The sequence below is a fragment of the Eutrigla gurnardus genome (genome assembly GCF_963514095.1).
Source record: "Eutrigla gurnardus genome assembly, chromosome: 1".
In the NCBI taxonomy this organism is placed as follows: Eukaryota; Metazoa; Chordata; class Actinopteri; order Perciformes; family Triglidae; genus Eutrigla; species Eutrigla gurnardus.
The window spans coordinates 26,382,056-26,398,351 of NC_139915.1; the positions used below are offsets into that span (position 1 = coordinate 26,382,056).

General features: G+C 44.0%; 1 protein-coding gene across 2 annotated transcripts; it reads left to right on the forward strand.

Moving 5' to 3' along the window:
- Positions 1–2,527: 2,527 nt before the first annotated feature.
- sall1a (spalt-like transcription factor 1a) lies at positions 2,528–14,865 on the forward strand. 2 transcript variants are annotated; one of them, XM_084007543.1, is made up of 3 exons: positions 2,528–3,409; positions 8,773–12,176; positions 13,192–14,865. In XM_084007543.1, exons 1-3 carry the CDS (start codon positions 3,337–3,339, stop codon positions 13,630–13,632), a joined length of 3,918 nt encoding a protein of 1,305 aa, XP_083863669.1. In that variant the 5' UTR covers positions 2,528–3,336; the 3' UTR covers positions 13,633–14,865. The 2 variants fall into 2 exon arrangements, with proteins under 2 accessions (XP_083863669.1, XP_083863670.1); XM_084007544.1 differs by lacking the exon at positions 2,528–3,409 and adding an exon at positions 5,877–6,024.
- The last annotated feature ends 1,431 nt before the right edge of the window (positions 14,866–16,296 follow it).

Consider the following 16,296-nt stretch of genomic DNA (forward strand, 5'->3'; position numbering starts at 1 on the left):
TTTAATTCCACAGCCATAACTTTTAATTCGTGGTGTTTTAGCCTCTTAAATATGTTTTGCAACTGATGACGTGTAACTCCCACCTGTCACAGAATTATGACGTGTAATAGTGACACAAGCGCGACAGTCCGAGTATGAGTCCTCCACTCGTGTTAACATACGGGAGTCTTGAGACTATGCAACCTCATAAACACTAAGCCTCTATAAGTTTTTCTCGTCTTTCCACTCGGGCTCCCATTATCACACTCACACACGCGCGCGCGCGCGCGCACGCACACACACACGCGCGCACGTGCAGCTGACCTAGATGAAGGCCTGATCCAGCTCGTTGTAATTCTTTAGGCATCGCGTCGAGCAGGGAGCAGGACCGTGAATAGAAACCCACCACGTGTTGAATGCGGTGTCACACAGAAAGGGGGCTTTCTGCTTAGAAATACACTGGCTGAGGATCAGCTAACGAGTCCGGTTTAGGAGCCCCCCTCCCTCGCCTTAACTATCGCATTATGCGGCCAAACGCGCAGTGTTTCCGAGCTCTATGATCAATCACGGGGTGTCAGTGATAATAGTGAGCGATGGCGCCCGGACCGGACCTTCTGTGATGTGTTGCGCACAGCATCGATTGCGCATAACAGACAAATGCGCACTTATTATGCGCCAAAAGGCTTGTCATTTTCCCCTGCAGAAAACACTCTTTTATATATTGACAAATAGCAACTGTGTGGCTATTTGATTACAATTAGAATGATTAAAAATGATTTATATAAAAATAATATTATATGTCAATTTTAAAATCTATTACTATGGTCTTCATTTGTATTTAAATCATGCAGATCTGGGTGAGAATATTCCTCTTTCCTTTGTCAGATTGTCCACATTTACAATTAATCCTATGCTGAATATTATAAATAATGGTTAAGAATCAACAACTAATCCAGCCAATTTAACATGAATGACTGAAAATAAAAATACAAATTTTAAGTTAAGAGTTGCAAACTTTTTTTTCTCCAGCGCTGGCAGCTGACTTACGTCTGCTGGTCCCCAGACAGTGTCCGTGTGTGTCATTCAGCCCCATGATTGTTAACACTGTATCCTCACCGTCCTGAGTGAATCCCATTTAAACGTCTCCCGCTCGGCTGGGCTGCAAATCACCCTGTTTACAATCTCACACCAACACTCACATCAATTAACTGCCCATTGATTTTCCCGCCCGGGACATTACAATATTGCAGACCCCCTTTCTTTTTTTTCTCCCCCTCTCCCTGCAATTTCAACTTTGGTGCACATAACGACAACATGGGCACACACACACACACACACACACACACACACACACACACACACACACACTTCTCCTGTTGATGATCATTTGTGATTTTGTTAGTCACAGCTTACATTTCGATGTGGTTGCACGATTTAAAGACGGCTCAGACGCCTATACAAATAATATGGGTAATATTTAAATATATGTATTCTTTAAACATGTGGCATATGCATTGATGAAGCAGATCACTCCGAGCCATCAGTAGTAGTTGACCCCCCCTCTTGCTCTTTCCATTTTTTTCATGAATAAGTAAATAGTAAGGCTGTAGTCGAAACTAAAAGATAGCTGACACAAGAGAGGAGCAGATCCATCTAGCCCGCAGCCGCTCTTTAAATATTCAGTGAAAAATAATGGCATCCGAGGCATCACCTATAGTAACATTATTATCTTCATTTCTCAAAATCAGCCCGACTGAGAGCTTCGTTTATCTTTTTCGCGTAATAAATCTACTCGACTCGGCGCTGCACGTGGAGCTCCTGTGGGACCTTTTGCCCTCTTAAAACATCCCCACTGAAGGCGCGCTCCTGTATGCGCGTTATTCAGGCCGATCATAATCATAATAATAATACTAATAATAATAGTAGTCATAATAGTGTGTATGTGTGATCCATAACTTATTTTCGGTTGATTAAGATATTGTTTTTCTTTGCTTAAGCAGTTGTACATCGCTTAATTATCACGACTTGAAAAAACAATATTAAAAATGAAAATGCAACATAAAGGCCTTCAAAATATCCAACTTCCGATGAAGACATAATGAGTCACTCATACTGCTTTTACTATACAAACAAACAACTGCATAGCAATATAAAGACGATCAAGTTTGGCTTTTTTTTGTTAAATATGAAATATAGATGTCACGTGGAGACATGACGTGGGGCTGAAACAGGCATTGTCTCAAAAAAAATGTTTCGGGGAGAAATTAATGGAGAGATTTTTTTGGATGAACAGACTTCTCTCCGCTCTCTTCACCACTGATCATCCCGGTGCGCACAAAGCGTTTGGGTCTGCTGTGCGCAATCAGAGAGGGAGAGAGAGAGATGGGGAGGGAGAGAGAGGAGGAGGAGGGAGGAGGTGGAGGTGAATGGCAGCGTGACTGAACAGCCCGGTGACCAATCAGAGCGTCGATGGGCCGGGCTCCACATTTGTCCCAGTGCTGCACGGGCCCTCAAAGTTTGTTTATTCGCAGAATGCAGTGTGTGATGAAAACGTGTTAGTAACTTAACCCCCCCTATTTTTTTCTTCTCGACTAATAATAAGCTAATGAAACTGACCGGGACGTCGGAACACGCCGTGGACTTTTTTTTTGCGGGGGGGGGAAAACGCGCACCGGTGCCATTTACGCACGGAACATGCTGGCGCGACGCTGCGTTTTAGCGCACCGGGAGCTGAAAGTCTTCAGAGAGTAGGTGTCGGTGTGTGTACCGACGCACAACAAGCTTGAATCGCGGCGGGTCTCGATGCGAGAGAGAGCCGAGGACGGACTGCGGAGTTGCGGTAGAGGAAGAAAAGTTGTCGTGGAGGTTCCGGTCCCGGTCCGCGTCTGAAGGAGGAGGAGAAGAAGGAAAAAAAAACTGTGATCGCTGCTTTTTGGAGAAAGATTGAAAGATACTGTCGCGGGCATTGACTCGAGACGCTGACATTCCCCCGTAGTAGCCGAGATAAGCTGTGACTCGGCTAACAGAAGGGGTTAAACCGTATCCAAAGGGAGTTTGGAGAAGCCAGCCTTTCTTTCCCCGTACGGATCAACTCATTGGGTGGGAGCTGAGAGAGAGACAAGAGTCCCCAGCAAATCAGGAGCTAATTGATTAAAGAGACTTCATTTGAATAGGAGGGGGGCTGGCGAGGTGCCAATCGCCTTTCAAAGAAGCCCCCCCTGTATGATTGATCACAGAGCATTATTGATAATCATAACGGGGCACATGCGCGGTGGATGGGCTCGATTTACGTAATTTTTTTGAGAAGGGTTTTTGTAGTCATTTTTTTATTCTTCGCCTGCTGATGTGCCAGCCAGCATGTCGCGGAGGAAACAAGCGAAGCCGCAACACTTCCAGTCCGACCCTCATCTGCCTTTATCGGAGCACAATGGTGAGTCCACGTCCCCCCCTCCCGTCGCTCCCTCTACCCGACCACCGTCCCTGTCTCACTGCTTTTTGGGCTGTTTCACCCGAGTCTGCGGCCACTTCCCAGTGGTTCAAGTTAACGCTTTGAATTGGACTTCATGCTATTTGGTTTGTTTGTTTGCAAATTCCTTGCTGATGAACGTCTGTAGGCTTTTTTTTTCTTTTTCAAAAAACAGTATTTCCTTGAATACACTTTATTCTAAGGAGGATTTAGACGATTAGTCGATGCTGTACGGGCTCCAAAATATAAACTATTAAAGATGAATAAGTTAAAGATAATAAATTATCGTCAGGTTTACGATGCGCGCGCGTGTTAAAAAGTTTCCAAACTTTTTTTTCGGTCTCGTGTTTTTTAAAGTTGAAACCCTACTGTGATGTGGAACCGGCTTTGGTTTCGGTGCTCGCCGGGGCTCCGGGGCGCTCTCGGTGCCTCGACATGGACCACCCTGTCGCTGCTGTCGGGGCTCCAGATCGTCCCGGACTCAGACACGTCCTCCTCATTTAACTCTCGCGATCTAAAGTCATATGTTTTTTCCGACCCTTTTTTTTTTTTTTACGAAAACCGGTGTCAGGAAGTCATCGCATGTTTGCGAACTTTATTGCTTAAAAGTTGGATGAAAGGAGAAGAGCGCATTAAAACGCAGCCTGATCCTGAAAATATATCCAAATAGAGACGCGAAGTCTTACTCACTCTTTCTATTTCTCATAAACACAAAAAACACGCGGTGGATTTAATGTTTTATTCTAAAACAATTTCTAGTTTCTCAAATCCACATCGACAAACAGGCTTGCTGATATTTATTTTTAACTTGAACGCCTTTAGAGGCGCCTGTAGATTCTCCTTGGCCTCCTGTGAAAAATACAACTCTGTTAATTATTCGTTCGCTAAGTGAAATAGTGTCTTTCAACGCTGCTGTTGTCTGTGAAATCAGCCTGTGGGCTTCAAAGTGGCGTTCAGGACTGGTAATCCAGGTCTGTGTTTATGTGGAGCTCAGACTTCCAGTCGTGTTGTAATTCATTGTAAATTGTTGCATCGTTGGGAAGAGAATACAAAGCTGAAAGACAGACTTTTATTTTTTTTATAAAACTACGGCCTGATAAGATTGTGGGATAAAGGTGATAACAGCTGAATTTCGTAGTATGACGTTGCGTTGTAACGTGCATTTTTTGTTGACCGACTTTTTGACTTTGCTCTCAAATGACTCAATAACAGGAAAACAACAGTTGCGCATTTTTTCCTGTATTTGTAAGAAATTAACTCCATTTTAATGGAAGCTTATCTTCAGTCTGCATTCCAGCCTGATCGAATTTTATTGCTCCACAATCATAATCATAATTTCGTAATTATTATTTTTTTTTTTTACAAATGATGCATGTAAAAAAAAAAACAAAGACATACAATAAATAAAAAAAGGTCTGAAAGAATACATTTATTTTTGTTGGAAAAGGCCTATAAATTGAATTCATTCAATATAAATACTCTCAAAGCCACAGTGTGTTTACTGCTGCCTGGAAAAGCATGTGCAGGTCATTTGAAATAAACCCTTGCTTGTTTCAGGAGAAAACCATGTAGAAAAAGGTATTTTGGAGCCCATTGTCACGTGATTATTTAGGAACTTGATGATAAATGCAAAACCTAGTTAATTCCACAGGACTGTTTTTTTTCTCTGTTTGTTCTGGATCTTCTTTTAAATCTAATAAACTTAGTGAAGAGTTTTAGACACGAACCCTGTGCAGAATGCAAAAAATCCTTAATTCTGTCCCACATGTTAAAAACCGTTGCAGTGGTCTTGTGTGTGTCATTACGAGTGTGTATGGGATGTGTTGTCTTTGGGTTTTTTGGGGTGTGTTTAGCCGAGTGCTCATAGCAACGGTGCAGCGTGTCGTGTCGAGTTGTGGCAGTCAGACGTGAAAACAGAAAGTCATTGTGTTTGCAGCTGAATGTCAGTGATGCTGAGGGCCCGTGGTTACGGGAGGTCGGGGCTGCAGCCACACAGGGTGGGGATGTGGAGCTGTTTTAACCTTTGCCGGTGTCCCTCTGTGTGGAGGTGATGTGAGTTCAGGGCCCAGTGTGCTCCTCACCGCCTCGCCATTGACCCTGCCGATCGGAGCCGCAGGCGGCCCCCGGCGGAGGCCTCGGCTCTTCGTTTATATATCTAAAAAAAAAGAGGCCTTATCAATGTTGTGGCCATCCCCCTTTTGGCCCTATCAGAGTGGCCCCCCTAGAGGGGAGACTGGCAGGGCAGCCCACTTTGGACCGTAGTTCCCCTTCAAACAGAGCGCGGTTGCTTGTCATTTTGCCAGTGTTTATGTGGTGTGAGTCTAGGTGTAGCCTGAAGGACTTGCTTTGCCTTTTTTTTCCGTCTCTCTCTCTCCCTCTCCCTCCCCTTGAGCTTTAAGCATGTCACCGGGGCAGAGCCTCTTAGATTTGAGTCTTGTCGTGGACCGCGGCAGCTTTAGTGGAACCCCATCTAGTGTTCAGTGGGATGAGTACTGAGGGCTGGAGACGATGAGAGCAGAGAACCTCCTGAAGTTACAAGTGTCAAGAGGCTCACAGAGGGCCCCCCGCGAAAAAATAATGTAGGATCTCTCAAAGCTCTCCGTCTAACTTTTTCCAACTAATCCTCGCTTTCTTGTCTCTCCTAGTCAGACTGTGGTCAGTGTCTTTGAGGCTCTGTCCTCTGCTCTTTGTCTCTCCTGACGCCCTTTAGCCCTGTGCACTGCTAACATTGTGCTTTTGATAGAGACTCTATGGAAGTATTACCGACTCCATCTTTATACCGGCTTGACTTTATCTTAATTTTAATTGGAAGTTAATCCTTGCTATTTTGAGAATTAAGCCTAATGCTAGCATCTGCGTTGTTTGCTATACTACTCTTATGTGGACAGTGGACTTGCACCGGTGCATTGATTTAGTTTTGATCCCTTTTTTTATTTTTGTCATCAAGTTATGTAAAACATAATAGGGCACGGTTAAACGAGCAAATCTGTAGGCGTGTAAGCATTCACGTTGATGAAATGTGATTTTTATATTTTGCAGCTGGAGATTATTATTTTCTTCTCTCACTTTCCAAATTTAAGACAGTTGGTGAAGAGGAGACTGTCCACTGCTGCATTGCACACTTTTGATGAAAATGTTTTTCTGCAGTTCCTTAATTGCTAAAATAGAAATACTTTCTTGCATTAATATGATCTTTGTATTTCTTTTTTTTCTTTACTCCAATATCTTACTAATCTTTTTATTAATGTAATTTTTTTTAATTTGCATGTTAAAAATGTCTTATTGAAAATCTTTTGAATTGTAGGAGTTTTGCACACTGCATAAATTATTATGGAAATTATTTTAATCAAAAGAAATACGCTTAGGCCCTTTTGAAAAGTATGTGTATGAGTGATATGGTAAATCAATTTAATTTATTTACCGGTAGTATGTATGCACACACACACATTTAATTATATTATATTATTATTAATAGTATTAATTCTGCATCTTCCAGAAGTTTGTTAAGAAAAAGTTTTTTTAAATTCTTTATGGATGGCTCCTATTTTCCTCTCACTCTGTGCCATACAGTTTGATTTTCATCACACTCATTTCAGTACAGTCAGCTTTGAGAAAAGAGAAAGGTGTTTATTTAATCCTCACATATCTCTGACTATAAATCACTTTTTTTTTTCAAAATTAGTGCCTGGGGTGTAGGTAGACGGGTGGGTGGAAGGGTAAGGGGGGTGGGGGGATTTAACATGAAAAGTTATCATTAAAGTTGAGTCTGCCCTGTTTGCATGGTTTGGTAGTGTGAGGGCCAGGGTTTACTGTCATGGCAACTTTGCGTTATCTGATGTCTCTGAGCAGAGAAACATTGAGGGAGATAATCCCTGAATTAAACAGGATCTGCTTTGAGTCGACCGAGATGAGCAGGGCCAGGCTGTGCCGACGATCCCCGCCGCTCCCATGCTGCGCGAACAATGGGAAGGCATCCTGTCTCTCTGTGGGGCAGGGCAGCACTTCTCTGGGTTTCATGTGCAAATGAATTCTTGGCCCTGATGAAAGTGTTGAGGGGGCCGGAGCCACAATGAAAGGGATTCATATAGAAATGCAATTTGTAAATCAACTTGTATGTTAAACAGCGAGATTTTAGTGTGACAAAGAGGGGAAAAGAATCCGGAAAGTCTAGAGCACAGCAGTGGCTCTGGGGGCTGGGTGACGCTTTGGCTTTTTCACTCCCCTGACTCGTCCTGTTTATCAAAATGGAGAATTCAAAAACACGGTTTCTCCGCGCATTTGAAAAGGTGGTCATTACATTTGAATTGCATGTCGGTGACAGCAGAAGTTGTCGTGTCTGTATTGTGAGGTCTGTGAACTGGTGTGTCCAGTTTCTTAGTTTTGGCAACTTTGTGATGCATGCATGCTGATGTACCGCCCCGCTCTTTAAGTTTTAAACAAGTCATTTATTTAAATCAAATAGGTTTTTACTCACTGTTGAGTGTTTTGTTCTATGGTTGCTGATGTTTTTGGTTTATTCAACATTATGAAACAAAAAGTCTGGCGACTTTTAGAAATGCAATGTGTTTTTTTAAATTCTTTTCATTAGATCGCAGACCTCTTAGCTATGGGAAATAATTAAATTTAATAGGTACTGAATAAATCACTATTTAGTTTCTCTTTCATTTTATCCTCATAGTTTTTCCTTGTTGTGTTTAGCGCGTGCACGTAGCAGCCTAGACGCCCCGGGCTCTGTTGTTCATGTCTCACTGTGACTGCTGCCTGAGTGGATACAAATTAGTTTAGTGACATAGATAACCTGTCCAAGATGCCCATAGTTGGCTGAAAATGAGCAAAGTTGACAGCAAATTGAAAGTCTAATAAGTCCTTCAAATGCTTTTGCGCCGAGTGGACAAGTAGACTTTGAAGGGCATGGAATATAGGAAATCAATGCCTTTCTATGAAATTTCATTAAGACCCAATGTCCTCACTTCACTCCATTCTATATTTTGATGGATTATCTGGAGAAAATGATTACCTTTGGTCGGGGCTGATGAAACCCAGATGTACATCTTCAAAGATCACTTTTAAGCAATATTTGAGTAGTTCCCATTGATTTTGTATCCCTTCTTATCATGTTTCAGAGGCTGCTGCATTGAATGAGGCCTTTTTCCTCATTTCTGTTGGCTTATTGTTGCCTTTCGATCGTTGTTTTTGTGAATGCATCAAGGGGATAAGTGTAAAACTGATTAACTTAAGATTAACAACAATGGAATTTGAGGAGATAAAGCTGCTTCTTCAGCTGCAAAACATTTCTAATCACTAATCCTCTGTTTCCTCTTTTTCAGGGGACACAGAACTTTGCTCAGAGGACCCCCCCTGCAAGGAGTCAGACGCCCACGTCTGTAGCAGATGTTGCGCCGAGTTCTTTGAACTGTCGGATCTTGAGGAACACCAGAAGAATTGCACTAAGAATCAGTTAGTTCTGATAGTGAATGAAAATCCCGCCTCCCCCACCGGAACGTTCTCGCCTGGGTCTCCTCCCCATAATCCCGATGACCAGATGAATGACACAGCTAATAACACTGATCTGACAGAGGGCAGTGACCTTTTGGAGCCTAACACTCTTGAAAAAGACGAAGCCATGGACGTGGACGTTTCCGGGATGAGCAGTGGTCATGAAGAGGATGGCAGTCACACAGAGAGCGGGAGCCCTATCAACACGGTCGGCAGCCATGGTGGCCGGGGCCCCGCTGGCCCTGCGCTAGGTACTTCAGCTATCTCTGCCCCTCTACCTCAGCTCAGGCACCTGACTGAACTGGGAAACTTCTCTATGATCAACAGCAACGTCATAATTGAAAATCTACAGAGCACCAAAGTGGCTGTGGCCCAATTCTCCCAAGAGACCCGTAACACAGGGGGCCCCAGGGTGGCAGTGCCGGCCCTCATGGAGCAGCTCCTCGCCCTACAACAGCAACAGATCCACCAGCTGCAGCTCATCGAGCAGATTCGCCATCAGATCCTGCTACTGGCCTCCCAGTCCCCAGAACTGCAGGTGCCCCCAACTTCTGCTCCAGGCACAATGGGGCCTGCTGCCAGCCCACTGGCCACACTCAGCTCACATCTCTCCCAACAGCTGGCTGCAGCCGCAGGCCTCGCGCAGAACCTGGCTAGTCAGTCAGCCAGTATTAGCAGCCTAAAGCAGCTGGCTGCAGCAGCACAGCTACCTCAGTCCAACCCAAGCAGCAGTGAGACATCTCAGAGCATTAGCACACTGGGGCCATCAACAGTCAACACCCAGTCTTCTGACAAGAGGCCGAATCATATGAGTAGCCTCCACTCTCAACTCAGCAACTCCTCACTAACTAAGTCATCCACGCCAGCGTTTGGAATGGGCAGCTTGTTAAGCTCTGCAGTGAATCCCCTTCTACCTCAGCCCCCACCTGGAAACCCCATGTTCTCCAGCTCTCTGCCCAGTGTTGGCACCACCGTAGAGGACCTCAACTCTTTAGCAGCTTTGGCCCAGCGGAAAGGCAAGCCGCCAAATGTCACTTCATTTGAACACAAGAGCAGCACTGACGAGGCTTTCTTCAAGCATAAGTGCAGGTTCTGTGGCAAGGTATTTGGGAGTGACAGTGCCTTGCAGATCCACCTGCGCTCTCACACTGGCGAGAGACCATACAAGTGTAATATCTGTGGCAATCGCTTCTCCACCCGCGGTAACCTGAAGGTACATTTCCAGCGTCATAAAGAAAAATACCCACACATCCAGATGAACCCCTACCCTGTTCCCGAGCATTTAGACAACATACCAACGAGCACCGGCATTCCATATGGCATGTCCATGCCCCCTGAGAAACCTGTCACCAGCTGGCTGGACAGCAAACCAGTTTTGCCCACACTGACTTCCTCTGTCGGCATGCTGCTGCCTCCAACCATGCCGAGCCTGCCGCATTTCATCAAAAAGGAAGATCATTCGGTAGCCATAACTAGCCCTTCTGTTGCAAAGAGTGTCTCAGGCGCTGCTGAGCCTTCAGCTAAAAGTAACGATGAAGTGTCTGAAGAGGGTGAAGGTGCAACTCTGCCTACCTCAAATGGGAGAACTGAAGAAGGCAGCCACTCCTCAGGCTTCATGACAAATGTGAGCTCTGCCTCAGAGAGCACTGCTGACTACACCACATCGAACAGCCCACCCATGATGACCAACCCACTCATGCCTCTTATGTCTGATCACTTCAAGGCTAAGTTCCCCTTTGGAGGCATCCTGGATCCCCTCCAGGGGTCGGAAACCTCCAAGCTGCAGCAGCTTGTGGAGAACATTGACAGGAAGGTGGCAGACCCGAATGAATGTGTCATTTGCCACCGGGTGCTGAGTTGCCAAAGTGCTCTGAAAATGCATTATCGCACTCACACCGGGGAAAGGCCCTTCAAGTGTAAAATCTGTGGCAGGGCGTTTACCACCAAGGGAAATCTCAAGACCCACTATAGCGTCCATAGGGCTATGCCTCCTCTTAGAGTCCAACACTCCTGCCCCATTTGTCAGAAGAAGTTCACAAATGCTGTGGTTCTACAGCAACATATTCGCATGCACATGGGAGGGCACATCCCCAACACCCCTCTGCCAGAGAGCTATCCAGAGTCCATGGTCTCTGACACTGGCTCATTTGACGAGAGAAACATCGATGATTTGGACAATTTCTCTGATGACATGATGGAAGGAATGGAGGAGGGCCCAGATAGCAGTGTGCCAGACACAGCCAGGTCAGCTGATGCCTCCCATGACAGTCTATGTAACTCCCCAGCCCCTCTTGAAATGGCTAGCCAGGAGGGGCATGAGAGAAATGGTCAAGAGCATGCTCACAACAATGAAATGGAGGAGCTTCATTTAAGCCAGATGAAGGCGATGGCAAATGGCTTAGTTGAGGGTGATTGCTTCACCAATGACTCCTCATCTCTGGGAGGGGATGTTGAAAGCCAAAGTGCCGGGAGCCCAGCTGTGTCAGAATCTACCTCCTCCATGCAGGCGCCATCCCCCACTAGCATGCAGCAGCAACCCCGCAAATCCCCCAGCCTCGAAGACAGGCACCAGAGGGCCTTCTCTTTGGAGCAAACCACTGCAAGCCTCTTGCACTCTCACCCCTCCAACATCGGAGCCTTGGACCTGACATCTGTCAACCCCTCAAAAGATTCCCTGGGCATGTTATTCCCCTTCCGCGAGCGTAGCATCATCAAGAATACATCCTGTGACATCTGTGGGAAGACCTTTGCTTGTCAGAGTGCCTTGGACATTCACTATCGAAGCCATACCAAAGAACGACCATTTATTTGCACGGCCTGTAACAGGGGTTTCTCCACCAAGGGCAACCTCAAGCAGCACATGCTAACCCATCAAATGAGAGACCTGCCCTCACAGCTCTTTGAGCCGTCAAACACCAGCCTGTCCTCCAGCCCGACCCCTTCCCTCCTCTCTGTGGGCTCTCTCAACAAACCCGAGCTAAACGGCTTCTTCCATGGCTTCCACCCAGAGCACAAGGAAATGCCCCCCGGCTTGGTCACATCATCTGCCTCCACTTCCCCGGTGCTTTCCGCTGCTCCGCCACGCAGAACACCCAAGCAACACTTCTGTAACGCCTGCGGGAAGTGTTTCTCCTCCTCCAGTGCTCTGCAGATCCACGAGAGAACCCACACGGGCGAGAAACCTTTTGCCTGCAGTATCTGTGGTCGGGCTTTCACCACCAAAGGCAACCTCAAGGTAAATGTCAAAACATCCAGATAACCGTTAGACAAAAAAAAAAAAAAAGTTTGTGCGTGAGAATGTTTGTGAAATATGAGTCTCAGGGCTCCTATATAGTTCTATACAGCGTGTCAGAGCACTAGGCATCAAGGGGTGATAATGTTGTATAATTAATGAAAGGAACAGCTCGAGAGAAAAAATCCTTATAGTGGAAAGGCTGAATCATGCAACTGATATGATTACTGGGTGTAATCAGCTAAGAATGATTCAGTGCACAGAATTAATTATCAGAGACAATCCTTGTGCTCTAGGTCAGTCTGTAGTTTTCCATAACGGAGTCTGTGAAAACCGTCACAGGCCTAAGAAAGGGACTCTGCTCAATGATCTACAGAAACCTGGGAGAATTATGTGACCTTAATTATGTGAAACTTGGGATAATTATTTTTTTTTGTGTGTCAATCCGTAATCCTGGAGAGAAATTTGGGATGCATGTTAATTTTTAACAGAGATACCTGCATATAAAAAAGTCTTTTTTGTAGTGGGTTGTATATTAAATACCATAAAACACAATTATTTGAATGTACCTTGCAAGGTTTATGAAGCAGAAAAAAAATGTATCATGTCATGTAAAGGGTATTTGGCAGAGGTGAATTGCCACATGCAATACTGGCCAAAGCAATGAAACCGGACAGCGCAATTTTACCTCGAGTCCTGTGGTCCCCGTGTGAGATGAGCAAATTAAGGTTTAGATTAAACAGCATGTATCAGTCTTGCCAAAAGGAGATGTTTACACCATGCTGGTACCTCTCGCAGCATAAGCAACGAACTGGTCTGCTGCACACAGGGTGTGAAGCTATTTTAATTTGGAGTCGAGCATTATTATTATTTTTTCCATTGCATCATCTCATGTGCAGCTCTTGTGGCCAAGTTTGTAAACATCGCTAATTTTCATCCGTCTCATTGCTCTGTCTCTCTCTCTCCTCCCTCCCTTTTATTCCCCTCCCCTCTCTCCCTCCTCTCTCTCTCCGTGTAGGTCCACATGGGCACGCACATGTGGAACAGTGCGCCCGCCAGACGCGGCCGCAGGCTCTCCGTGGACGGGCCAATGGCCTTCCTGGGCGCCAACCCAGTCAAGTTCCCGGAGATCTTCCAAAAGGACATGGCGTCGAGGGTGAGCAACGGGGACCCGGCAAGTTTCTGGAACCAGTACGCCGCCGCCTTCTCCAACGGCCTGGCGATGAAGACGAACGAGATCTCCGTCATCCAGAATGGAGGACTCCCACCCATGTCAGGTGGTATGGGAAACGGGGGCAGCTCTCCCATCGGGGGCTTGACCGGTAGCCTCGACAAGCTGCACAGCATGGAGCCCAACGCCGCCCTGGCCGGTTTGGAGAAAATGGCCAACACGGAGAACGGGGCCCATTTCCGGTTCACACGTTTCATGGAGGACAATAAAGAAATTGTCACCAGTTAAGAGCGTGCGTCCTCAGTTGCGCACAGACACACGAAGATGCCCCTCGAGGGTATTCTGTACACATATATAGACGCAGAAGAAGAGAGAGAACAAGACAGGGACAAAATCAACTGAACTGCTTTTGCTCGCCATCGAATCTTTACGAACACGAGTGTGAAGACAAGTTGCTTTTTTTTGTACAATGTACATGTTATAGTTTTACGGAGCTTATTTATTAGTGATTATAACCTTGCTTGAGACCACGTGGAAGCATTAACAGTTAGGTTTTTGTTTTGTTTTTAAAGCCAGAATGGGTATGTATGGGTGCTTTAAAAAAATGTGCTTTTGAAAACTTAGAATATCTGGGTAGATAACCTTACCTTGGCATTAAGTTATTTTCTGTCTGTAGTAGCTATAACCGAACTGTCGATGTTCATGTGATGCATTAGCCCTGTAATAAGCAAACAGACTTGCTGTAAATAATGTACACTGATCTTCTGTAGATGGTCTAACATCTGTGTGTTCATGCCTCCCTTCCCCTCATCAAAGCAAAACAATGAAATTCAGGCAAACGGACTAAATGATGTGGTAGTTCCTTTCTTTCCGATTTGATATTTACCGTTATTTTTATTTAAGGAAGACAAAACATTGAAGTCTGCTACATTTCAAGGGTTTCTTTTTAGTGTTAACTTGTTTTGTTGTTCTGTGTATTGTACTTTCTACTTTTTATTTACTTCCATATTCCCCCCCTCGGTTTCTTTTTTCGTCGCTCGTATTTTTTGGGGTGTTTTTGAAAGCAAGACAGAAGGGAACATTCGGTCTGGCCTATTTCCTGGCTTTTTGGAACTGAGACAGCCAATCAAATGAGCAGGATTCTCCTTCAGTTTTCTCAGCTGGATTTCCACCTTGCTGCTATGTCCCAGCATCCTCACTGACATCAAGTGCAAAGTTACGTGTTGAAGCTTCTGTAAATATGTTCAGACCTGGAAATACAAACTCCCTCGTAAAGAAAAAATGTACATAGAGCTCACACAAGAGAAGTCCATCACGGCCAGGGGACAAAAAATGATAGTGTTTTTATAAATATAAATATATATTAGGTTTGACAACCTTCGGACTGTTACATGCACTTTCTTGGAAAGTTGGAAGATCTTTATGGGTCCAGTTTCTCTACACTTTAATACCTACTAACAACTAAGATACTGTAATTCTTTACTCTAATAATCAAATACATCAGTTTTCCAAAAGAAACAATGTGTGTGCGTGTGTGCTTTTTATTCCTTCTTTATTCATCAAATCAGCTATACTGGCAATTATTAATTTTCCATGCATCAAATGTTGACAATCATATGGAAGAAGAGCAGAAATCATCATATATATATATATATATATATATATATATATATATATATATATATATATATAATTATTATTTGTATTATTATTATTATAATGTACTGTGTGCTCGGGGTCCGTCGTGCAGCTTGTTTCCCTGACGAGCAGCAAGGAGCAGAAACCGGGGCTTTCTCGGATGCAGCCATTAATGGTGAGCTTCCCTGCTCTTTAATTTAAAATGATCGCAGTTTTAACCTCATAATTTCCGCTGCCAATCCGCGAAATCGCCAATTAATCGCTAATCCTCGGAATCAAGTAGATCCGAGGCTTTTACGCGGAAAGGAAAAGGTTCACTCCTGCCATTTATTCATGCACGTTCACCACACTGTAATAAAAATAAAAAGAATAGGGAAAAAAGTCTCGTCGGGGGAAAAACGTTATTTTGTCTGGGATAGTTAAGCAGACACAATCCGCCATTATGAAGGTGTTAGGGGCGGATTTTATCTCTTTTTTTAGATTTTATTTTTCTTCCATTTTTGTTAACTTTAGACTGCTTTACCTTAAGAATGCAACGATCTTATTATTTGCCACAAAGCCTCCAAATAAGTTGACAACACGATCACAAGGTTATCCGGTTAAAGCCTTTGTCGACATAGAACGTTTTTTTTTTTTTTTAATTCAAACCGAAATTTTTCCTCTTTTGTATTTCAACAGCTGCATTTAATTTAACACATCGCTGCACATCCTGCAATACAGGATCTGTTCATTTCTGTCCGGCGTCCTCGGCGATCTTCCCTCCTCCTCGAAGCCGAAATCCCCAATATTTACGTTTTATATTTCAGGACGTGGAAGCTAAATGATCCTTGCCCACAGTGCCTGTTTTCTTTTTGGCACTCACATCTGTTCCCCTGAGCTGCGCCTGAGCAGCACGTCGGCTTCCCGAGAGATTCCTTCAAAGGACAGAAAGACAAATAAAAAACTGCTCCACATTCTAACTACTCTGGAAATTATGGTAAATACTTCGTTCGTTCATATTTATACAGTGTGTGTTTATATTTAATATATATACATACACACACACATGTATGTATATTATCATTAAATTATCTCTCTATATATAATTATTATAATTAAATTATATTTTCTCTGTATTATATTCATATGTATTTGTTATTATTTTTATTTTTAATTTGATTATGTCCTATGCATTAATTCATTATTATTTATTCATAAATAAAAGCAATATTTGAAATAAGAAGAGAAGAAGAGTATTACAGTCGTGTTGCAGGAAAATAGAAAGCCTTTTCTCTATGCAGTAAGTACCCTATAATATATATATATATATATATA

Excerpts from the sequence above, each read along its gene's own strand:
- sall1a (XM_084007543.1), top strand. The coding sequence starts at position 3,337 with ATGTCGCGGAGGAAACAAGCGAAGCCGCAACACTTCCAGTCCGACCCT. Across the intron at positions 3,410-8,772 it reads GCCTTTATCGGAGCACAATG|GGGACACAGAACTTTGCTCA; the intron begins GTGAGTCCACGT and ends CCTCTTTTTCAG. Across the intron at positions 12,177-13,191 it reads CCACCAAAGGCAACCTCAAG|GTCCACATGGGCACGCACAT; the intron begins GTAAATGTCAAA and ends CTCTCCGTGTAG.